The sequence below is a fragment of the Cyclopterus lumpus genome, chromosome 14 (genome assembly GCF_009769545.1).
Source record: "Cyclopterus lumpus isolate fCycLum1 chromosome 14, fCycLum1.pri, whole genome shotgun sequence".
Lineage (NCBI taxonomy): Eukaryota > Metazoa > Chordata > Actinopteri > Perciformes > Cyclopteridae > Cyclopterus > Cyclopterus lumpus.
The window spans coordinates 7,806,266-7,831,614 of record NC_046979.1 but is presented as its reverse complement, the minus strand read 5'-3'; the positions used below and the strand labels follow the sequence as shown (position 1 = coordinate 7,831,614).

At 39.7% G+C, this 25,349-nt stretch overlaps 1 protein-coding gene across 1 annotated transcript in view; it reads right to left on the bottom strand.

Annotated features, from left to right (window-relative positions):
• Positions 1-9,955, bottom strand: part of gabrg2 (gamma-aminobutyric acid type A receptor subunit gamma2) — a 42,214-nt gene extending 32,259 nt beyond the window's left edge. The window contains exons 1-2 of the mRNA XM_034549738.1: positions 9,837-9,955; positions 2,090-2,229 (exon numbers count right to left, since the gene is read on the bottom strand). Coding sequence (XP_034405629.1) covers positions 2,090-2,229; positions 9,837-9,955 — 259 coding nt within the window. The remainder of the gene's footprint in view (positions 1-2,089; positions 2,230-9,836) is intronic.
• Positions 9,956-25,349: the final 15,394 nt, after the last annotated feature.

Sequence of the window (25,349 nt, the reverse complement as noted above, 5' to 3'; positions counted from 1 at the left end):
TCCAGTATTCAAGGGTACTGAATATCTCCCTATTCTGCTTTGCAGATGGACGCGACAGGCTTCAGGATATACGTGCAGACAATGGAGCCTAGCTGTCTGTCAAAGTGAAGGAAGTACGCTACTTGTCTCTTTCTCACATCGACAAGACGAGGCTTGCTACCCCGACCATAATGCGTGCATGTACATTGCCACAGGTAGACATTATTTATAGTCGGGCAGGGTGCCCGTCAACACACAACACAAAGACACACACAAGGACACCATGTACTCCCCAGTATGGTGTAACAATGAACTCTATGCTGTCCATATTTAATCATCCATGTTCAATTTCTACAGCCATTGAATAGGCCATCCAGTGCAGTGTAATTAAAAAGTCATTATTTCCTATTGTTTTTCAATTTGCAGAAGAGATATTTAAAGGGTATCAGTTGGCGTGAGTAACATTATTACTAGCTACCATTAGAGGTGAGGCAAGTCACAAGTCAAGTCAAAGTCCTAAACATTGTGTTTTGAGTTGATTTAAATGTAATGCATAGTAAAACTGAGTAACAGTAGAGTATACTTTAAGAAATAACGAGTCATAATCCAGTTGCGGATCCAGAGAAAAGCCAAGTTTAATTCTGTAGTAAGTCACAACATTATTGTTCGCTAGATAGCTACAGGTGTTCTAATCCATCCGTACCTTTCCGTCATGTTTGCTCAATTTTAATTTAAAAGTACTTTGTAGGACATGATTTGTAATCTTTGGGCTTTGGTTAGGATGTCAAGTAATTCCAGGCCATCATGGTTGAGGCCAAGCAAAGTACCGAGTCAATGGCGTTAAGATCAAGTTATTTTGTAGAATTTTTTTATTGTAAAGTATAAAGTAAACATATTCCCCTTATTATGTGAGAAGCCATGACTTATTGAGGGAAATCTCTGAACTTTTGGGCATATGAAATAATTTGAAAGCCCCCTGATTAATGACCATGACCAACCTAACCAATAGCCTGTGTTTAAAAAAGAAAGTACCCAAATTCCAGTCCAGCTCAACCCTAAATAAAAATAAAAAGTACTTTTCCTCTTGCCTTTAGTGTTCTTTATAAATTTAAATTTGTGTGAGTTGCCGACTGTTAAAGATATCGGCCCTAGAGAGGTTTTCTTTCAGATATAATGGAACTAGATGGCACTTGGCTTTGGGGTGCTCAAAGCATTGACTGAACAGCAATGTCTCTTTCTAGATATCATGACCCAGTTACTTAAGATAAGCCACAGACCTTTAGCCATTTCATGTCGGAACTATCTTCTTTATACCGTACCCAACTTGTCAACCATAGCACTGCACAGAAGAAAGTATGCATCTATCCTCAATACCGCTAGCACATCTAGCACCACTGAGCTAGCTAACGTTACAGCTCAGCCGAGGAGGACGCCATCGATGTTTACATCTAGTGCTGTCAGCACGAGCTTCGCCCATGAGTAAAATGCACACTTTACTTCTTCGCGTTGATACAGTAAGGAGGTGTAGTTTGTTGGAGAGAAAACATTAGCCAATGTCTCCAACACTTGGAAAAGAAAATCTAGATTGATAAATTGCACCACAGGGAAGCAGAAAAATAAGAATGATGCATTGTTGTAGTGAATTGTCTCTTTAAAATGCAATTCTACCTAATTATTATCTGCCAGGAAAGTCATCAATCGATTTTGTGTGTGTGTGTGTGTGTTCATCTGTCCTTGCAGATAAACTGGGCCGAGAACTGCAGTACGTCAAGTGCACCTTTCTAGTTGCTGATTGATTCTCCAAAAAAGGAGAAAGTCTTCCCTAATTGATTAACTCATTTTATGTATTTCTTAGCAACAATTTTGAGAGAGGTAAGAGGAGTGTATTATGGGGTTGGGTTCACACCGCTGTATAATCATGGATTTTCCGTAAGTCACAGACGCTACATCTTTTTTTCTACAGTTACTGTACAAAGTGCTTGGGTATGGGAACGTCTGTCAGATAATGAGTGCATATACGTGTCCGATTGCAAATTTGGGTCATAAACGTTGGTGTATGTCTTTGCGATTCTGCATCCAAACAAATCATCTGTGAGGAATCAGCACCCACCTCCGATGTCAGGTCTCAGTTTGTTGTCATATCCATCTAGTAGGCTGTTTAGGATGTGTGTGACGTCACTCTCGAACACTTTGGGAGTCAGCACCCACGTCTTGTTAGCCACCTCATCGTCTTCATCAGTCTGGAAGGAGCTGCGGGGAGGAGAGAGAAAATAAATGCATGCAATCAATAATTTATTTTAAAAGAAGAGCGAGCAGGGTTTTTTGTACTGTGCTCTGCTTTCTTTCCAAATAAATATTAGGAGGTTAAAGACAAGGTCAGAAGGGATATTTTCGGACTTTTCTTCATCACGTTGTAGAGAAACACTGAAATATGTTTATGGGATTTCTTGTGAAACAAAGTAGGTGCACCATTGCCAAATGCTACAGTCAAAAAATATTTTTGTGATGAATATATTAATTGTCTACGGTACACAACAACATGTATTGTTCACACTGTAAGGTTATCATTAATCACATATTCATGTTGTCTTGGTCAACCGCCTGTTAAATCTAATGATCTACTTTATGTACCAGATGTACAGTTTGTATTTCAGATGTCTGTGTTCTTGCAGCAATGCCATCTTGTGCATACATTCTAATTTGCAAGAATAATGTCCTTGAAACAATGTTCTTTGATTCAGCTTTAAATCAAATATGTTAAACTTCATCTACATCCTGGACAATTTAGTATATTGGTGAAGACTCAACCAGTATTTCAAGACCAATCCTTGTATGCATTTAGACCACATTAGAAAAAAAAACACTATTGGATTTTCAGATCATTGCATCATGGAGTCAGAAGGTCAATGTTTTTTGTTTTTTTTTCATAATCCTATGGTTCTGAGTCTTGTTCCTGACACTTACACATTCAGAAAAGACCAAAGCACAAATAAATTGTAGCCTGAAAATGGCACAAGGCTCGTACACACATGCAAATCTAAAAGGATATATACTATATCTATATAGTGAGTTTATGGCTGATGGGAATTATGCTTTCTCAGGGGGGACACGTGGTTAGATGATCCAAAGGAGATAATTCATTATATGAGTTTTAGACTCTTTGCTTTATTTTCCATGGGACATACATCAGGGCATATCAGTGTGCACCACCACTCCAGCTGAGAGCCACTATCATTTATGAGACACATCGCTTTCATCATTAAATTGGTCCTCCCGGAAGCCTCGTACACATTTTTTCCCACGGAGGGATCTTGCAAATGTTTAATTTAAGTAATTTGGTTAGATAGTCAGCAACTTTGTCTGCATCAGTCATGGAAACTAACCGCAGTTTATACAGCAGATGTTAGAGTTGACGTCAAGTAAATTGGAGGCAACATTAAATGCCACCTGGACTGATCCATAACAAGGATTCATGAATTTGTTCCTCTGTCGAGACTAAAACAAGTTCTAAGTGAGATGTTTTGACTTTTGTAGGCTTCCATCCAGGTGGCCAACTTTCCCCAAAACATGTGTCACAAAAGGACTATTGTGATAAAGGCACCTTAAGGTGTATTTGTCTTTATAGCTTGACATGCACTCAATTTACTAGTTTTCAATACTGCAAAAAGTAGAAGGCATAATCTACCCACTGCTTCTCAAAATTGTGTGACAAAAGAAATGTAAAGGAATTGCATATAATAATATTACGGTCAGGCCCAGAGTTTGAACGACAACCTCCACAATTATCTTCAAAAAAAGGCAAAAGCTCTCCTTCAATTTCCAAATTGGTGAAATAATAAGTTGTGTGGCTTGATGGCAGAATATTTTACAGAAGTGTAAAAAGGTAATGTGAGAGCTGGAGAACACAAGCTAATTTTCTAAGTTTACTTCCTCACCTCAGACACCTCAAACTGAAAGGATACTGATGTCTCAAGAGCCCTCAACCACAAATATCACCACAGCTGGGCTGTAACTGTTTGTCCAGTTCTCCCAGAGACAAGTGGGATCTCTGTAAATTATAAGTCTGAAAAGGGTTAGTCTCTGTTATAAAATTTATATTTTAAGCTCTGAGACCTGAATAGAAGATGGAGGTATGACAATGCATTAGGGCCGATTCATGCTGGCAACACCATGCTGCTATCAAATAGGACTGTCGAGTGTCAGGAGATTAGCACTGCATGATGTTGTCTGCAGTAAGAGGGAATGTGTGTATTGCTGAAGTCCACGAGTGACGTGTGTTTGCACTCTGTGTGAGTGACAGAAAGAGAGGAGTAGACAGAAAAGCATAAACATGATGTGTGACTGTTATTGAAAAAAATCTCCATATCAACAGTTGAGTCATACTACTGTCAAAGAAATTGTAAAAAAAGATTGAAATGACAGAATGAAATGTAAAAAAAGACAAAACATGTCTCGTTAAAGACATATAGACATATCTTCATATCTTTACTAAACAGGGGGTAGCAGTGCTTCTGAGCATTAAAACATGAGGTCTGCTACAAATCTCAGTTCTTTAAAATCAATAATTACAACTGTTCTGCTTGCCATTGCTTTTTATTCAATTTGGGACTATTCATTCACATTATTTTATATATATATATATATATACATATATAGTTATATATGTATATATATATATATAGTTATATATGTATATATATATATATATATATATATATATATATATATATATATATATATATATATATATACATAACTATATGTGTATATATAGTTATATATATATATATATATATATATATAGTTTGAAGAATCAGCTAACAGCATAGAAAAGATTGAAAAGCTTAAGAGCAATGACAAAAAGAGACTTCTGAATGAAATAATAAAGACTCATTAATGGTGAAAGAAAAAAAACAGTTTTAATGGTAAAGCACAAGGCTCTGACAGCTTTCTCGTGTTCTTAGGCTGGGTGCGAGGAATACTGTTTTGACCAGCACTCTTCCTTGGACTGCATTAAGTGCTATCCATCTCCACCACCATACCAATGCCTAAAACATTAAATCTTCATATTTTTTTCTCCGGTGTAAGCTTTTAGATGTAAATAACTGGATACCATAAAATATATATGCAAGGAGCATCTGTCTCTGGAATGTACAGATGGGTCGATAAAGGGCGGAGAAGGGTGTTTTGTTTTAAGGTTGCTAATCATCTTGCAGAGTAACTTTGTGCTCATGGAAACCCTCCAAAGACACACAGATCAAAGGAAGAGCCATGTGTTCTCCACTGCAGGCAGATCTGAGGTTGTGCCTACTAATGCGGTACCTGAAGATCCACAGAGAGGTCTGCGGCAGCGTGTGTTGTACGTGTGCGTGCCGTTAATGCGTTTGTGTGCCGACATTAGCGACATGGAACGGTCAAAACACCTCTCATTTAAAATCACATCTCAGGTTTTCATGTTCAAGCAGCAGTGAAGTGCCCTAGCATCTGCAGTTTTACACATTCATGAGCTGGTCTAAGTAGGCTAATGAAAGAAAATACCAGCTATGGAAACAGATCTGCGCCTTCCATTAGCACACACATGAAGTTCCCTTGAGCTATCATATTTGCATGTTTTAAATTGTACCTAATAAAGGAACCACATCTAATGAACCCTTGTGCTAATAATCAACCAACATGAAAAACAACACAATAAACCGCTTGTGCACGTCAGACGTTGCTACAGCACAACCTTCCTCCCACAAGCTCTGCCTTTAATAAAACAATACAACACAATGAACTGGCCACTTATTGTTCACTAATTAATTAAATGTACTTATTTAAAATAGATATATGTGCTTCTGATTAATAGATCATGCTGTCAATTTGCAAGAAAAAATAACATCTGCTGTTATGGTACTCGCATCAAGAACAAAAAACAACCTGGACCGTCAGCCTGCTCTACTTACTATAACTGACCTCAGGTAGTAAGAACGAGTGTATCTACAGGCTAAACTCAGATGCCTGTAAATAAGTTGATGTTGACATGCAAGCTTGATGTGCTTCTTTCAGCAATCAAGTACAGTATTGTTGGCAATGCAATGTATCAAGTTAAAGGGCCAATCCGTATTACCTCAGAGTCTACGGTAATACGGATTGGCCCTTTAACTTGATATATAGAGAATATAAATGTGAGGTTTGAAAAAGAAAATATGTCAACAAACTCTCAGCGGCAGCAACATTAAATATTAATAAGTAATTAACATCCTGTCTAACGTTGGTGGAATAAAATACGTGCCAATCATTAAGGAAGTGATGGCAGAGTCCAACTCTAGGTGGGGTGCCCTTTCGGTTTGCTTCATATGAGTGAGGATACAACTGATTAGTAATGAACTCCTCCATGCGTGTACATTCGGGCCATATACGTGACGTGGAAGGAAACCAAACATCTGTGTTCTAGCTTAACAGTATTCTCTCTCTCTCTCTCTCTCTCTATCTATCTCTTTCTCTTTCTCTCTCTCTCTCTCTGGAGTATCCGTATTCACCTGCTGTGTACCAGGGTCCTTAAAATAGAACCACACAAACTCTTTTGGAGTAAGGGTAGTAGATCTATATTTATCCACATGATGTCTTAGAATAGAAGGTAGAACTAGTGAAAGCCATAGTGAAAATACATTAGATAGGACATGTTGTGTCCCAATATCCATGACCCTTCTTCAGGTTCCACATGGTGCTGACTGTGAGTAATCACCACTGTTATTAATTCACAAAACTATATCCCGGGAATCTGAAACCAATCTGACCTTAATGCTCCGGGGTGATTAATACGACAGACTCTCTAAAGTGTAAACAAGAAGGAGCTATGAGATTAGACTGTCTCCTCCCACTGTCCTTTGAAATGGACAGGTACAAAAAAGAAGAAGATTGACCTCTGCATGCTATCAAACACATTTAAGGAATTCTGAGAAATAAAATATATAAGCTCGTCATTATGTTTGTCAACATTATACATCTCAACCCTTTCCAAGTGGTGACAATAATCATATGTGTTTGAGTGCTTGATGGAATATAATACAATGGATGGAAGAGCATTTCATAATAACCAAGTATGACTGGGTTTGGTATAACTGGAATGCTACAATTTAGGATTTAATTCATTAAATTGGCACAAAATGTGGTCACAATTGTATCTAAGCAGCTCCAAAAAATACTTCAAATCTATAGTCATTTTCATCAGTCGGGATTTCCATCTGCCATCTTCATTTATGTTGTGTTATGTCCACAGCATATTCTTGCTAGCAAACTAATTTTACACTGCAAACCTAGAAGTATCATGTAAAAAAATGACATTTTTAATTTCAGTTACTTTGTCATTATTTGTTTTATACACAATTATGCCAACTATAGATAACTGTGTGGGTGTTTATGTTGCTGGCAAGGTATCTGTTGTTGTGGATGTTTCTACTACATTGGGCGTTGGAGATGCTTTTGTTACCTTATTGGATTCCTGCCTTGCTTGCATTGACACAACATGAGCTTTGTAACATTGACATCTTAGGTGATGAGGGATAGAGTTAAATTCACAACACATGTTAACATCAGAGCTATATTCTGAAATGATGTTATAAAACCCTGACAGATTTAGTGAAGCTATGCCACATTGAGGATTATTGTTCACTTCAAAAAACAAAGTATGTCGTTAACGATAAGTATTACTCTGGTGGACCTACTAAGCTTTATATTTTTCCTATATGTCAGATTATAAGAACTCTATTATTGTTTGTCAGGCATTAGAGGAAGTAGTATTGTGTCTATCAAATGTGATTTATGGACAGTTAATGGTACTTCAATGACAATAATAAAAACTAGCATGTCTTATTTTGAACAACAACACTGAAATCTGATTTACTGAAATGTCACATGTATATATTCATTATCCGTGTCCATCAAACCAATAGAGGCTTTTGTTGATCCATGGGGAATATACATTAGTATGCAAATAAGTGTGGTTACAGTTATGGTTAGAAAACAGATACAAACAGAAAATACTAAATGTATACGAAAGTAAAGTGCAGCGGGTCCAAAATTATGATTGATGAATTTCCTGTGCAATCTAGAACGCTGGAGCTGAGTTCACTAAACAGTAACTTGGCATGATAAACAAAATCCTGAGCAGAACACTTCCTCACTCTGACATCACTTCCTCCTGCGATGGCCAGTCTATCAGGGTGTTACTACATCTGGAGCCTAATTATTGACTGAAGGAACAATACGACAACACATTTGTTGATACATATCTTTTAGTTCAACATGAGGGAGGACTTGGCATTAGGGTTTCATGTACGGCGATGCAAGCCGACATCACTGCATAGTAACTGTCAATGAGTCACAATGAGGCCTTCAGAGATGCCTTATGTAAGAGGTCTCATACAATAATCCCAAATAACGTTACATGCAATTTACCGAGCAATTAGCTGTCTTTGAATAACTATACAATGCACAGACTTGTAGGACTATTTGAAAGAGTATATATATATATTGCTGTGCTTGGGGGTTACTAGCTTTGAGCCACGTTTATTACGTGTGTACAGGTGTTCACATATAGAGTTCTCATTTGGCCTTGGTATGATTATCTCAGAAGTACCAACATGTCACATCCCAGTTCAATTGTGTATCGATCACTTGTGCACAACTGATCAAATTCATAACCTGCACATATATCTTAATTGTTGGTGTAATGCAATTGGGAAAGGTGTAGTGTTTACTCAAGCCTATCGTGAAAACTTGGGCACACCATTAGAAATGCACAGGCCCAACAATGAAGCCTGGGCCCTGAGGTTTGCGATTGGCATGACAGCGATTGAACGTTGTCCTATGTATCTGCCTCCAGCAGCACGAGGAGACGAAAGCGAAGCAAAGGAGCCTAGCCATCCTTCCTCTTGACTTCTCTCATCTTAAACAAGGAATAATGTCTCGACCGGGGACGACCGAACAGCTTCTCTCGACAAACTCAAATCTGCACCTCAGTTCAAGCTGAAATGGCAGTCCTTTGCCTCTGTGTGTGTTTGTGTGTGTGTGTGTGCTCAAGTGTGTGTTCAAGAAAGGGATGACTCCATATGTGTTATCCCTGTCCTTATTGTGCCTTTACACTTGTGTTCACTGTGTGATTGTCTGCCATTTTGAAATGCTTTTTTATTTATTTTTTATTTTACGTGAGATGAAACCCTCATTAACACTCAAGTTACCTTCATTACAAACGACTGTTTGCATAAAGCTGTTCATATGATGCCACATCCGTCACCTGCGTTTAAAAACCAGTCTCTCTGACTCCTAGAATAGACCTGCTCCTTCAAGGAGAGCTTAGCCGGAACTATATGTAGCCTTAGCTCCAAGCAAATTAGCCTGCCACTATGCTATTTCTAACGTCGGACAGATTGTGAGAGATACTGGCCTCTTCATAGACACGTCTAACTGCAGCATTCCACGCTATTAAATCATCTGATTTCCACATCCGATTATTTAAGTCAGACTGGAGCTGTTCGTCGCTTTTGTTTTCTGTAAAAAGAAGAAGAAAAAAAAAAAAAAAAATCTCTCCCAGTAATGCGATGCATGTGTCGCTTTAAAGGTATCACAAAAATATTAATAACCCACTCCGATGTCGAACCAAACATGTGATCTATGCGCAACATGCCTCGCTTTTCTTCCCCATTAAATTAGATTCCTCTCAGCTCCCTAATCGCCCAGGATCGACCACCGAAAGCCGGGTTGCGTTGCCATTCGATGGGAGGCAACGCAACGCAAATTACGTGTTGTTCAAAGAAGACACAAGCCGACACAGAATCGCGTTTTCGAGAGGAAACATGACGGCGTCGACGGCTTACCTTGTAGGAAGATTAACGGCAATAAAGAGCCAGAGAAACAGCTTCAGGGGGAGGGAAGGCTTCGCCATTGCTGTCGAGCATTTGGAGGCAAAATTCGTGGGAGCCATCATCATCACCATCTTCGCTTCCTCTTTATTGCAGATGGACGTGTCCGTCTATTTACTGTGTTTCCTCTCTACGATACATTACGCACGTTAGCGGCAGCGGGTCTGCGAATCTAGACCCGAGGCGGAGGACGGGCGGTGACGTGAAAATCAGCCAAAACAAAAATCGATGCAAGTAGAAAGCTTGATTTCGCGTCGCTTCTTTCTTTTTTTTTTTTTTTCTTTTTTTTGCGTGTCAGTCTAACTGGGCCCTAAAGAAAAAAACTGCCACAGACGGCGAAACCCCCCACCCCGCCCCCCGTAATATGCTATTCTAACACCGAGCAGCTGAAAAAAAAAACAAGAGGAGCCTCAGTCTGAATGCAGATTAACACTGGGGTCAGAGAGGAACTGATGCACGTTGCTGCAGCACGGATCAACACATGCGTGGTTTCACCAAGCGGAAGCAGGGCTGCACTGACTCGGGTAAAAAAGACTTAGCTTGGTGCTACAGGGGGAAAACATGGTGCTTTTATGTGTTACTGCTAGCACACAAATAGTGTATAACACGTAAAGATATAAGAACACGTGAAGATATATATATATATATATATATATATATATATATATATATATATATGTAAGCATATATGCAGCATGTTAAAATGGTGATAGTATTCTAGTTGCCAAATAATGTGACACAATTTGTTAAGTGACATCCGGGGGAGACTAATGAGACTAATGTTAATCCCTTGGCAGACTAATGAGGAGCAAGTGCACCCAACATGACTTTTTGAAGAAACTCTCCTATAAGTAATTACACAAACAATAATGTCAGGTGGATACGTCTGTGAGAGAGAGAGAGAGAGAGAGAGAGAGAGAGAGAGAGAGAGAGAGATACCCTTTTTGCCATACACATCTATTTAAAACCCTAAATGAGTCCAGTCACGCTTTCAGCACCTTGGACAGCTCTATTATCATTCAGCACCACGGACAGCTTCCGTCAGTTTGTTGCTGCTCAGATCAGAGGGCACTGGCTCTTACAGCCAAGTTGATCTGACATTAAATACATAAATACACACTGTCATCCCCAAAAAGGAGCTGATTTTATGTTTTACTCTAATTGATTGCATGACTGAATGAACCTTTGCCAGACGACGTCTATAGTTTGCCATTATACACATTTGTTTAATGATATATGTGCCTTTTGACATTTTTTTTTTTTTTAAATCCAAAAAGAGCATCTTGAGGTTTGCGTAGTCCTTTGTAGGGTGCTCTCACCCATTTTAATATCCTTATATAAGTATGCTAATGCTCCTGCTTTGGTGGGGTGTAAATTATTTCCAAGGACTCCTTGAGGGGATGTTTGAGAAAAATATGTCTTTATAATCTAAAATACAGAATGGTAGCCAATCCTCATAAATAACTTTGATCGTGCTGTTTGCAATTCTCTCTCTCTCTCTCTCTCTCTCTCTCTCTCTCTCTCTCTCTCTCTCTCTCTCTCTCTCTCCACACAATGCTCGGATGCCAGTTTCTTTAAATGCTACTTAAAAAAATAAAATCAGGATAAATAAACGATACAAAAATTGCAAAGCAGGTGGAAGCAGAGTCATCGTCTTGTCATGGTGTATTTGCCCAAATCCCCCTCTCAACATTTATTCCATGGGCATACAGGTGTTGAACATGCTGCATTAGCACTTTTTCCCACGAGGTGACAACCATGCATGACAAACACTGTTTTTTCATATGAGTCCTGATGAACCCATTCACTTAGAACAGGGGTGTCCAAACTTTTTTCACTGAGGGCCACATACCCCGTGTCGCGCTATGACTTGACTGACCTCGCAGCTGTGTGGCTGTTTCCTGTGTTTTGTTTGGACGGCTTGAGGCTGTAATTGGGTGCATTTACATTTTAATTTAAAGTGTTCATCAATGTACATTGTTCCTCTCGAACAAATAAACTTGAATGGATTGTTGAGCAGGTTAGCTGCCATTTGCTAAACTTTGTCATCCGTGGCAAAACTTCTTTGATTCCTTTTGTTTTGCGGAGAATATGCCTTGTTGAATTCAGTAGTCCACCTAGTGGTGACCCTAAGAACTACAATACACTCAAGTGCAAGTTTCATGTGTGGGCCATATTCCATATTTTTAGAATTTGCTGCAGGCCAATAAGAAATGGGGCATGGCCCGCAGTTGGCCCGTACTTTGGATACCCCTGGCCTAAATTAATCAACTCATATTAATACTCACATTCCTCGAGGCACTGGCCGAGGAGGTGGAGCAGCAGCCATCTTTGACTCAAGCCTATTAATAAATCCTAAACCTAAATTAAACTACAACTCATTTGAAAGCCTTGTTCTTAGTCTTTCACATCCAACCTGGAAAACATTACAGCCAATTCTATTTGTTATACTGTACCGGCCACCAGGTCCATATTCAGAATTTATATCTGAATTTTCAGAGTTTCTATCAAGTTTAGTCCTTAAAGTCCTGATAATGTTATTATTGTAGGAGATTTTAATATTCATGTGGATGTTGATAATGATTGCCTTAGTGCTGCATTTATCTCATTGTTGGACTCGATTGACTTCTGTCAGAGGGGACCAGCTTGAACCACAACTTTACGCACACACTCTGCATTCTGTGTGAAGCTCCATCTCTTTGAGACAAAACTTTGTGTTCCATTTATGGAAAGTTGTAATGCAGGATGTTTTTTTCTTTAAGCATATTCAAAAACTTATAATATAAAAAAACGTTCACTTTTTTTTTACATTACGCTGCAAGCAAATGGTTGGAGTACTTTGAGAAAGCTTGGGACTGACTGAGTGATTCAAGGGTGTAGTCATGGACATTTTGTGGACATAAATATGAAGAGGCTTTGGAACGAGTCCAGCGGCGGGTAGCGTGGCGTACCTCAATGTCATCATAGTGGGCTGGAAGGCCCCGGGACTCCTGTGGTGTGATGTAGAAGTTCGAGCCCACCAAGCCTCTGAAGAAACACTCCAGCTTCTCCTGGATCCTCCACAGCTCGTCCTGACCACACAGAGAAAACTACATGAGAAATGCAGTTCATGTGACATTTTATACAGGCTGCTGCTCAAACATTTGATTGAGGTTTTTCTTCCTGCCTTCCGAGACAGAAGTCGAGCCGATGACTTCCAAGAAAAGCTGCATTTAAAAGACAATATCAGGAGTCCTTCGTAAAAATACGGGTTTATCGCTACAGATGATTCTCACATAATATGTAAGATATATATGTATATGTATGATTCTTCATGATATCGCGATAATTCAGCATAATGGTGACTTGTATTTTTTAAGCTTTTCATAGCTTTGCTTTCATCATCTGTTTTTTTTTTTATCGGCTACTTGACTGGCCTGTGTAGAATTGTCCTCAAATTCAAAACAGGCTAAATGAAACGTGACCTGCCAGTCCAACCGTCATTTTGAATTAAATATATATCTGGATGTCTGGTTATTTTAGACGCATAAACATACCAACCAGGAAGAGACACACAAAGAGGTGCAAACAAAATACAAAGAGACACAAAACTACTGCAAAAACAACCACAAAAAGGGAAGAAAAAACACGTACAAACATTGCTAGAAAAAGAGCAACAATTACAAAATTATTTAATGCAACTTCAAAGTTAAACAAAATTACCCAAAGAGACACAAAACCACAGAGAGAAGTACATATTATTAAACAACAACAAAAAGAGACTAAACAACATCAGACTAACTAATAATAACTACAAAAAGACTAAAATGACCCAAAGAGACACAAAACCCCAGAGAGAAGTGTAACGACTGTAAAGAGACACAATACGACAGCGGTCCCCAACCACCGGGCCACAGACCGGTACCGGTACCAAATAAAATTGCTGCACAAATGTTGCAGTCAATTTCAGTAAAGCAGAAACCAAAAGCATTATTAAAAAGAGGTTAAATGACAAGCGGCCATCATCTGGTTTCCGTTTTTAAACATTACTTATTAAAATTCGACCGCGGCAATCAAAGTTGATTGTCGCCGCCTCGATGTGACACGCATTGAAGATGAGCTGTGTCTGATTTGAAATAACCATCATGTGTTTATTTGTGGCAAGTGAGGCTCAGCGTGGTTAATCATCTTTAGAAAATTGACACACGCTTCATCCGACATGCAGCACTCCTCAAAAGAGAGTGAACCAGCATCCGCTCCCATAAACAGTATAAATGAAGACAGGAAGTCTTGTAATATTTAATATATTCGTATAACCAGTTTGCAGTGCGGCTGTTTTATCTACAATTTTGCAAATACAAATAGAAGTTTAGCCCTTGCTCATCATACACTGAAAATAAAACTGGTAAAAACACCCACACACACACACACACAGACACACACACACACACCCACACACAGACATGCATGTCCCATATCATTCAGTCCCCAGGGCCAGTTATCTGTCTCTGCCCTGCAGCCACGTCACCATAGCTGTCAGAGACATGACCATGCAGGTCATGACCCAAATGTCCACATCAGAGATACTGGTTAGCAGTACGAGATATCGATCTAGCTAAGATTGCAGAGGTAATCTAGAAGAATGCTCATACATCGAGGGGCTGGTAATTTGTTACGGTTAATTAACCAATGTGGATGTTCTTGGTAGACCTTTACAGTTGAGTTATAATTAGATTGGAAGGATTTGTGCAGAGGTAAAGGCTTTTCTATTGATACTACAGCATGTTACTAAATGTTTCATTTTAATATATATATGGTTTGTACCCAACATTTATTCTGATGATACGAGGCAGTCAGTTAATATACCTGTTCCTCTTTTCCAGACAAATTTTGTCGTCACTCTCACTCTCATTCTATCTCACGCAGACACCCACACAAACAGAGAGCGAAAGAGGGAGAAAGAAAGAGGAAGAGAGAATGAGAGATGTCAGGTTAGATTCACTTGGTCCAATAGTCACAGCAGAAATTTGAACCAAATTGGAGCATCCCCATATCACGGGTGCACCTGGGCTCTCACGCATCGACCTACCTCCAGAGACCTATTCATTTGTGTGTGTTTTCTATCATTAGGAAAGTAAATGGATGGAGTTACCTTTACTGGCATTTACCCATATTTTTTGTATAAGCCCCCTGGCTTACATGTATAATTAGTGTTATACAGACACATACATTACACCAACCTAATCCAAATATGTGTAGTAAGTTAAATATATAATCAGCATGTTACAAAGCACCCACTGTTTTCATTTTGGTAATCAAAATGAAAACAGTGACAGTACTGGCATATGAAGGCTTAGTTTTGTGTCATGTCTACTTCAATTCAATAATGAGTTCATCTCTCATGGCACCTATTCTTTCTGCAGACAGGATGCATGTGTGAGTCTGGCTATGATGACATGTTGAGTCATCTTTAGATAAGAGCTGGGGAAGGTATAGTCTTCTATAATGGCACCATTGAACACACAGATGCCCAGTTCCACTATCATTCCAGTTTTACAACCCACACATATGCTGTCACAGCCCCACTCGGTTAGCATCAAGCTGTGGGAGCAGAATGATCCACTGTAAGAACTATTGGATATGAGAATATTCGTCTGGCATTCAGACTACTGTGATGTAACATCCCCTAAAAAAACAGTAGAACGACTTTTGAAACTTTTGAAAGATTCTGCTGCAGCGGTGACAAGATATGAAATAGAAAGCACTGAAACTAAGGTCCGTTGGTCTGTTTATTAAACATCGCAAATGTGCAAACGCGTCCCTCCTCACTGAGAGCTTTCGGACATGAACATGAGAACGCACTCTCTGTGGTCTGACGTTACTAACATTTTTAAACCACATCTGAAATCCTACCAGACTGAATTCCACCTTGCTCATCTTCAATCCAATTGACTCTAGCCTTTTACATACCATAACCGTTGTATAAGCGCGCCTTTCTTTAAAATCTCATTCGACCCTATTTAGAAAATTGCTTCTTCATCCAACAACATGCCATGCTGAGTCATTTGGTGCTCTCTGCTGATTTAATGAGGGCCCCCATTAAGAGCAACAGCTCCACATCTCTTGATTTGCTGCAGTTTTTTTTTTTTTGTGCACACTTGCTTCAAGCTTAGAACAGTTCCTGTCATACTTTATTCTTCATGTCAAATAGAAACACAATGTGATTGCAGGAATAATCGAGTAGAGTTTACCAGCTTGACCCAGGTTACTAACTGTATATGAGAGGAACATATGTTTCATTCACCAATACACAACTCTGTGGTCACAAACACACCTTACTATGCTACTACCAGTCCCCCTCCCCCAATTTGATTTTTACCAGCTAATGCTTAAATTCAGAGCCTGGAGATTTGTAGTTGAAAAACAACCACGTCATCACCATGGGGGATAATACCGCTAGAATATGCCTGATATGCGATGCCAACAGCCCACTCACTGTGGAAAGGCAGCTGCAGAGGGTGTGAACTGTTTCAGACCTGTGGGCTCTCAGATCTGTCAACCTGAAGGGGGCACAAACCACCAAATCAATCACCTCTCAGTCAGAACGGCATGACCAAACAAGCTTTTACCCTCACGCTGTTTGGATTTAACCCGGTAAACTATGTGGACTGTGTTTTGAAACTCCTTAGGCCAATGTGATGAATGATTGATATGTGTATAGACCAAGGGTAATATGCAGTTGGGCTGGATGCCGTACTAAAAAGCAATGAAATATATATTGTAGCCGCTTGCACGTAAGATCATTTCCACAGGAACCTGCCAATGAAGTGCAATCTCATCGACAGTGAAACTACTGCAGGCCGATCTATATTTTGAGGGTTTAGAAGCTGTTTTGACAGACAACAGAAATAGTAATGTTTTCAACATGATGCCTTTTTAAAGTTTGTCTAATAACTAATAGCACAGCGGAAATAAATAAATAACTCTAGAACAGTGTGCTCCCTTCCAATCGAGGGTCCTCCATTGGACAAATGGCCTTGATATCACAATGAGAGTAGAAAAATCAAAGTGAGAGTTCATCAGCCAAGTGATGAAATACATATCAAATCTTAGGTTCCATTTTGAGTTTTCAATTTTGTTTTATAGAGTTGAAAGAAAGTTCAAAAAGACAATGTATCTGGCTCTATCTAAATAGTTTTGATTCAGTAAACCATCTATTGTATATGGATTGAACTAACCATAAGGATTTGCTCTAAGCCTGTAACAATCAAGCTCAGTTGATTTGCATGAGGCGTGCACACATGTTCCATCACTGTGGCTTGGAGGTGCCTGCCAGCATCTAACCTCTCCACTGTGATGAGGGGGGAAATGTAGCTGGCTGATTTCATGGCCTCTTTATATGGTATTTGGTCTGCTTGACGTTAAGCAGGTATAATCCCCACTCCCAAAGGTAGATCACAGGGAGTTTCTGCTTTCAGCTCTGGTATTATTTCTGAGGCTTTTGTGTTCTCTTCAGGGTCACGGCTTTATCAAGCACAACCCACGATTGAGCCCAAAGTCACTGATGCAGATACTACAGATTACATATGAGGGAGAAAATGCCAACATAGGAGAATGGTGCAAGTTACAGGCAGAGCATGCACTGCCAAGTAAGAGCGATAGTGCAATACGTGAGGTGCTTTATTTTTTGACTATTTCTGCCTTGAACCCTCGGAAATGTGTCTGCCTTTTTTTTTTTGCTTTTTCCTCTTTGCGAGGAAAAAAAAAAAACTGAAGCGTGAGAAAGCTGCATCACAGAAATGCTTCCACACATGCCAAAATATTTATCTGCTTTGGGACGTACTTACGGTATGATACATTATTCTAGCAACAGTCGCCATCAAGATTAACGGTTCCCCTGGCAGAATGCTAACGCCATGAAAATTCCAGCAATGCTTTTATTGCTTTGGGGAATCACTTTTCAGTGAAATACAAATGCTTTTCCGCCTGTGGCCTTCATTGAACCAAATTTTGTACCAAAATAGAATTGCAAGTGTTGCTGGTATTTTCCCCTTCATGATGAACTCTCCATTTCCAATTGCCTTTTTCGTAGCCCGAGCTCCACTTTGTCATTGGAAGAACACGAATGGTCTGCCGTCCACCATTCATCATAGACCTGAGTTTCCATAAAAACTTCATCCTGTTGGCCTATTTTTACTTTGATAACAGCTAATAAATAAGATCCAATGTAGCTTGATGCATGTGTCAAAAAGAGCACCCGTTGGTCCACTAAATGGTCAGTCCCTCTGAAACACTTCACCATCGCATCGATCCTCAGCTTTAAAATGTGTCTCTGTTTATTTAATGGCATCCAAAGCACCGCACTAAAAAAAAAGAGCCATTTGGTGCATTTACTCTGCCTGCCACACTATACATCCTATGGCTGAAGAGCTTGTCACCTCAGTCTTTGAATCAGCAGGGCAACTGATTCTGAAGGCCATACATATTTATATATATTTTATACATATTTCATATATATATGTTTCACTCCGCTATAATAATATCAAAACGGAGTCCCGATGGTGGCCAAAGGCAGTGACTGCAGATGAGAGGCCATATGGTGACATGAGTGGACTATAACTGAGGGGAGCTGAGATTCTATGACCAGATTATTTCACAGTTTACGAGCTGGTTTTAAACTTTTGTTTTGCCTCTTTTGCTCTCCACAAACCTATTTTTTACCTGCATGCAACCGAAGCCTGCTACAACATGATTGGTCAATACTACTCTGACGACAAGCGGACTACAGATGGAAACCAGAATGCTTTCGATACCAAAGTCTTTTCTGCTCCGTTTGCCGACTGCATTCAACAGATTTTGCATTAATTAGAAGAATCTGTTTGTCGGGATTTCCTACAAAGTGCCTAACATTTACTATGAAATGCTATTCATCATTCATTATTAGCAGTAAGAGACAAAGATGGAAGTGTAACTGTGGCTTTCACTGGAAACATAATTTTCCCGGGGTAGAGCAACACGTTCCAATGACATTTGAAAAAGGACTAGAGAAGAAATAAATTACTCTAATTCAGCACAATAGTTTTATTTTTATGAAAATGAGGCCTACTTCACCTAATCAATGCAGTACATCTCCACACACCTCCATAGTTTTTAATGCCTTTGATTCAAATTCATTGCGTAGGCCGTATCCAAAGCTCATTACTCTTTTCTGCGTCTCCGTCAGAATGCTTACGTAACATCTTGTTCAACCCAAGGCCACAGCACTCTGTCCCACTGTGCATAGCAGGCATATCGGTTACTCACAACAGTTGTTAATCTACTCATCCTTGGTGGAGGCGGCCTCCAATTCTGTCTCTGGCTAAGAGGTTCCACAACAGACAGGGTTCACATATCCATAGAGTTTAGTCCATGAAAACACAAAATGTTGAAAATGATGTTCTTTAAATTCACATGACAAATACAAAAGAAGGGTATTGTTTCAAACTATTCTGTATGCACTGCCTGAAACACTCTTTCCCCGTAGGCTTGAAAGTTTGCAATGAAAAATGTGTTGCCCAGTCCTTCAAAGAGGATGGCATCTGTAGTCAGCGTGGATTCACAACAGCTACAATGGAATTCAATGGCAACTCAGGTTCATGGCAAAATAAGAAAAGAGAAGATACATTATCCAACATCTATAGAAACGTCTCCTGCATCCCAATGCAATTATTCTCTGTCCATCATTGAACTTGTGTTCAGTGTGTTCCAAAATAGTTGTTGCTAGCAATCAATTAAAGCCAAAAAGACGTGTGTTTTTTTAAGGAGGGGCTTGCCTAAATAAACTTGGACATTTACAGTCCATAATAACGGTTTACCTTAACATACAGTGGGTTTGTCGGACATCTACTGTCATCATACTACAGAATCAGCTCAATTTTCTCTCCAACCTGCTCGTGCCACTCAACAAAGTCACGACTTTTTGCTGTCCTGGCTCCTCATTGGTGGAACGAGCTCCCCATTGACATCAGGACAGCAGAAAGTCTCTACATCTTCCGTCGCAAACTAAAAACACATATTTTTCGACTATACCTTGAAGAGGGAAGGTAGCGCCGTAGTAGCACTTTGGTAGCACTTAAATGTCTCTTACTGATAGCACTTTGTTGTTTAGCACTTTAGTAGCACTTAAATGGCTCTTACTGATAGCACTTTGTAGTTTAACGTTATTGAAGAAATTGTACTTGCTTGATTCTTGTTGTTCTGAGTTTGGACTCATGGTTTAATGCACTTATTGTAAGTCGCTTTGGATAAAAGCGTCAGCTAAATGACATGAAATGTAATGTACACACCCTGTGTATCCTGAGGCTTGGCTGTAAACCTGGTAAGTTGCAGGTTATTTCGCTGCCTTTATCCCTCTGAACTGAGCAGTGGGGAGTCCGTGTTAACGTATCCCTTTCTGCTCTTTTGACCAGCGGCCTGGAGAGGCCAGTGCCAGTCTGGCTTGCTGTGTGCAAAGCGTGTATGTCTCTGTAAGCTTAGATCCTTTTGATTCCTTACGCATGAATATCACCAGTGGAGTTATCAGAGGTGAAGTGCAGTGCTGGGGACACACCAAGGACAGAAATCCACAGTCACACCTGAAACATGTCGGAAAGAGAGAATAAGAAAGACAAGCAATTACTGTAGAGAAAACCTAATAGGAAGTGCAAATAAACAAAAGACGGCTCTCGTTGTTAGATCCCTCCTGACAATACGACATCACATCAGTTGCTGCAGATTTCATACTCCTCACATCACAACGTTTACAAAGAGTTTTTTGTTTATAAAGCTGCCAGATATGTATTCTGGATCAGTGGGAGTGTCTTCATGCAAGATGCCTAACTCAAGGCCATTAGCTCTTACCTGGGGAGCTGAAACATGGCGAGTGTCTAATTTAGATAGGAAGTAAAGTGCCTCGGGCTGCAAGTGATGCATTTGGTGAAACGGTGCTGTCTAGGAAGCCGCTTTGGGAGTTGCTTGAGTTCACAGTAAAATCCACATTTATGCTTTATTTTTACAAGCGTTGTGTGATGAGCTGCTGCATTCAGAAATCCTCGAAGCTGTTGTTAATTTGGCAGTTTTTCACTCTCACTCATAATTGACAAATTTGCTTCAAGCTAAAACATCCAAGGACAACTTTTGTACAGACCAGCACTTTATACACTGCCAAGCCCAACAAACAACAACATTATTCTCTCAACTATTAAAAAAAGAAAATGTCCTTGATTGACATTACTTCCTTTTTCTTGAAGCATTATGAAATAATGATTAAAAGCACCCATATGACTATATAATAGAGCGCTGCAGATGCTCAACTGTCTCAGTTTACACTTGCTATGTGCAACTCATATTAATTACACTATTAAACTGTATACAGCGAATGGAACAGCTCCAGAAGATTAGTCCTCATTCTGTTTTGACTTCCAAAGTGTTTGCAGAGCCAAGGTCATAGAGACATATACTGTATAGTTTACAATTTGACTTCAATTCGATTTGGTGATGCTTTTGAAGGCTGCAGAATAATATATTCATAATATATTAATCAAGTTTAGATGGTATATATCTTGTTTATTTTGTTCCAACTGACTAGATCAGCTTGCTACATCTTGGAAAGCTCTTATATGTGCAAATAAATGATGTCAGAAGATTGTATTAGAAGATATTGAAATAACCAGATATTGTTATTTGATAAGAGAGATATTCCTTTAAATTACGTTGCAGTTGTAAGCATTTGTTTGTATGAAAAGTCTTTATTTCAAACAAAAATCTAGTAATCGGCCTGGCCAAAAAAGGATTGTGTGTGTGCGTGTGTGTGTGTGTGTGTGTGTGTGTGTGCGTTGATATTCTAGCACAAAAACCTTAAAGCCAATTAACTGGACTGATCTCGAAGCACACAGTCCACTCCTCCTGTTGATGTTCTACATTGGAAGTTGATGAGATTCAGTGTCCATTTATATTTCAAAGATTTTCAATTATGCAAGACACCTCTTTGATATGCGCCATGTAAAGGTCAATTTGGGCTTCACACATTTAAGGTTTGAGTAATTCATTTGCTCTAGCAGTCATTTTTCTTACTTGCAGCAGAACGAATGAGGACTAATGATGCCAACATGCAGTGTGTTGCAGATTTTGATGTGCGCGCTAGTGTGTTATAATACCACATGAGTTTACTACAGAGCCATTGTCCTCCCCGCCCTGCTGTATTGAGCCAAATCAGTGTCCACCTACAGCAGTCACCTGAGAGCCCTGGAACAGTTCTGCACAGATGCACAAACATCAGCGTTCTAGAGGAAGCCAACAGGACCAGACTCCCCAGCACAAAAATAGAGTAGCAACTATGATGGACTGACCATGGCATCCGCATGTCCAACACACGTCTCCACCAAGCAGATACTGTACTCCCAGCTGAAGGAAGAACCGCAAACAAAAGCAACGTTTCAAACACAATATCAATATCCAAAGACTTTTCACATCACATTGAGCAACTGGGAGCATATTGCACTGGAGAAGTGCTCCTGGAAGAAAAGGTACAGAAAGGAATCGCGAGTCATGAAAGGGAACTTTGCGATGCCACAGGGACAAAGCGACAGCATTACAAAGACAGAGAGTCAAAGTCTCGACCATCACCAACCGACGCGACCTACGCCGGCCCACACTGCAGCAAAGTGCCCACAGACCCACAAGTCGACCACCCAACAGAGAGGACAGTCATGCTCACCTCGTGTGGCTACTGATGACTCATGAGTTTCTAAAATCATGCAATCGCCATATTAAGAAATGTTTAATTGAGTTGGACTTATGTCCAATAGGCTACATTTTCACTAACTGTTATCATATGACCAACATCTCATAATTCATAGTCATGTGATGACCACTGAACAGGCAGAATCCCTTAAGATACAATTGAAAGAGCTAGTAAGTGGACTTAAAAAAACAACAACCAAACAGACATAATTATACAAGATATGTGCACTATAAACTGATTTTATCTGGAGTAATCTCTTTTGCACAATACTTTACTGTTAAGATTGCGTAAGTAACGACTCAAACACAGAGACACAGGATACAAGATAGAGGTGACAAGTTATACTCAGGTGGTCAGTTTAAATCAACAAGTCACGCAAAAAGTCAAGGCAAAAATCTAACAACTAACTAAGGAAATTCTGGAAAGCTATATTCTTACACGGATGAAGAAAGACAATCTGACTGGGGAAACGGGAAAATAACAAGGAGTAAATAAACGTGTATCGACTAATGGCAAAAGGTGAGTAATTGAGGGCAGGTGTGGATAATCAAAACTGCCAGGAAACACACCAGGGCAGGAAATTAAATGCCAGGAGAATTTAATCCTTCAAAATAAACCAGAAAATAATATGCATCAAAAAAAGCAATGGGATCGCATCATATTTTGCCGCTCGGCCAGAAGCCAGAGGTGTCACTATTCTGAAGCCAGAGGCCGATTTTTGCATAGTAGCTCGACGCTGAGGATTTGCATGTGATTAACGTTATGAAACAGTAACGGGTAGTGTTCTTACAAGTGTTTAACGTTGTGAAATTATGTCGGCTAGGTTTAAAGAATTAAATTCAGGGTTGGGATGTGCTTAAAATAAGAACAGTAGTAACGTCATGTGATTCAGTGACCTGGCGCCAGATGACAGTAAAATAATAGATTACGGTCTGAATTAACTAAAGAGTTTAAGAAACCTAAAATAGAGTATGAAAGCAAGAAAGCAGAACAAAAAAGATGGTTCAGTTAAACCTAAACTCTCACCTTCAATAGCAGTTCATTGGCACTGTGAATGAATACAAATCAGATTATGTTGACACACAACCATCTGTTTGGACGTTTGGAGGTCCAGCATGTTTATGAAACACAATTCGCTGTTTTGTTGTTGTTATAAGTTTGGGTCTGAAGCATAATTTGGAAAAGAAGTGATAAAAATGTAGAAGAAAATGAGACGACATGTGATTCAGTGACCTAGTGCCAAATCACACAGGACATGAACTCTCGTCGCCTGAGTATAAGCCCTGTGTTTGTTTGACCCAATAACCACCACGCCCACCCGCCCCATCCTAAGTCAGTTACTTTGAGTGTCTAATAACGATGCAGATGGGTTCACGTTGGAGTCAGTTGAAAGCATGGTGCGTTTGTTACAGATGCTGAAGAAGCGTAGGTGTTTGACACCCAGGGGATGAGACCAAGCATGGTTTAAGGAAGTTCTTGCGCACTATGCAAAGTACTGTTATGCTTTATTACCTTATGAAAAGTGGTGTACTATTCCTTTCTGATGTCCTGATATGTGTTGCATCTGGTTACTCTGGGAAACTTTGAGTGAGCCGGGGCCCATCTCCGACTCAAGCAATTCAACTCACTTTATGTATAGCTGCCAACCTAGAATGTCATTGGAAATGCTTTTTACAGTTGTTCTGTGAACTTGACCTGAAAAGTACATCCTATACGTTGTTGACATTTTAAATAATTGGGGTTTTCTAAACCTGTCTCTGGTTTCATTTTCAATGGATCCCCGAAACTAAATATCATGCTGACTTTGAGAAAAGTACTTATCCTTCACAGTTGCCTGTAGTGATACTCAGCAGAACTATGGCATTTTACTGGGGAGCCTTCATGCATAACAGTGTATAACTAAGAAACTGCTACAGAAACATAGGCATAATCAGTAAATCCTGCCTCTATAAAGAGAGGTAATCTTATCATCATCATCATCATCATCATCATCATCATCATCACAATAATCACCATCCTTGTCGTCGTTGTATCTGCTTCATTATACTTCATTTTGTCTGATTAGCACGATTTTAGTTACGCCGTCCACATATTGTTCATTGCATCATAATACCTTAAACCGTCATCAACTGATTCCCACTTCATCCATCCCACATCTCAGATGATGGGGCAGGGTGAATGAGCATCCGGGGGGGATGGAGGTAGGATGTTCTTTTTTCAAATGTGAGAACAATTACCTGGACACGATTTGATTTAGAGTAGGAGGGCAGCCGCATCCTGTGAAGCATAATGGAAGCATAATGGAGTTAGCTAAGTATTTTCTGAATGCCCTTTCTGGAAAGCATTCAAAACCTCTATTGGATTATTTCAACCCCCCCCCCCCACCATCTCTACCATTCACTCCATCATTCTTCACCCTGTATCTTTTCCTCCATCTCTCTGCCCCTCGCTTCACCCATGCCTCTCCTGGTCCCGTGCTGCCACTTGGGATGAAACCCGCTTGGATGGCTGCAAGCTTGGAAGTGTGAGAAAAGGTATCTGACATAACGGCGGTCACGCTATGCCTTGGCGGTCGTATATCGGATGTTCTGTCAATCACATGCTAACCCACAGCGGACCCTTAATTGAGATTCAGTGCATACTGTACCTTCAGAATACATTAGAGTAGATCCTTTCCAGTTTGAGTTAGTTCAAGATTATTTTATTTTTGTACTTTTTATATTAGAAAA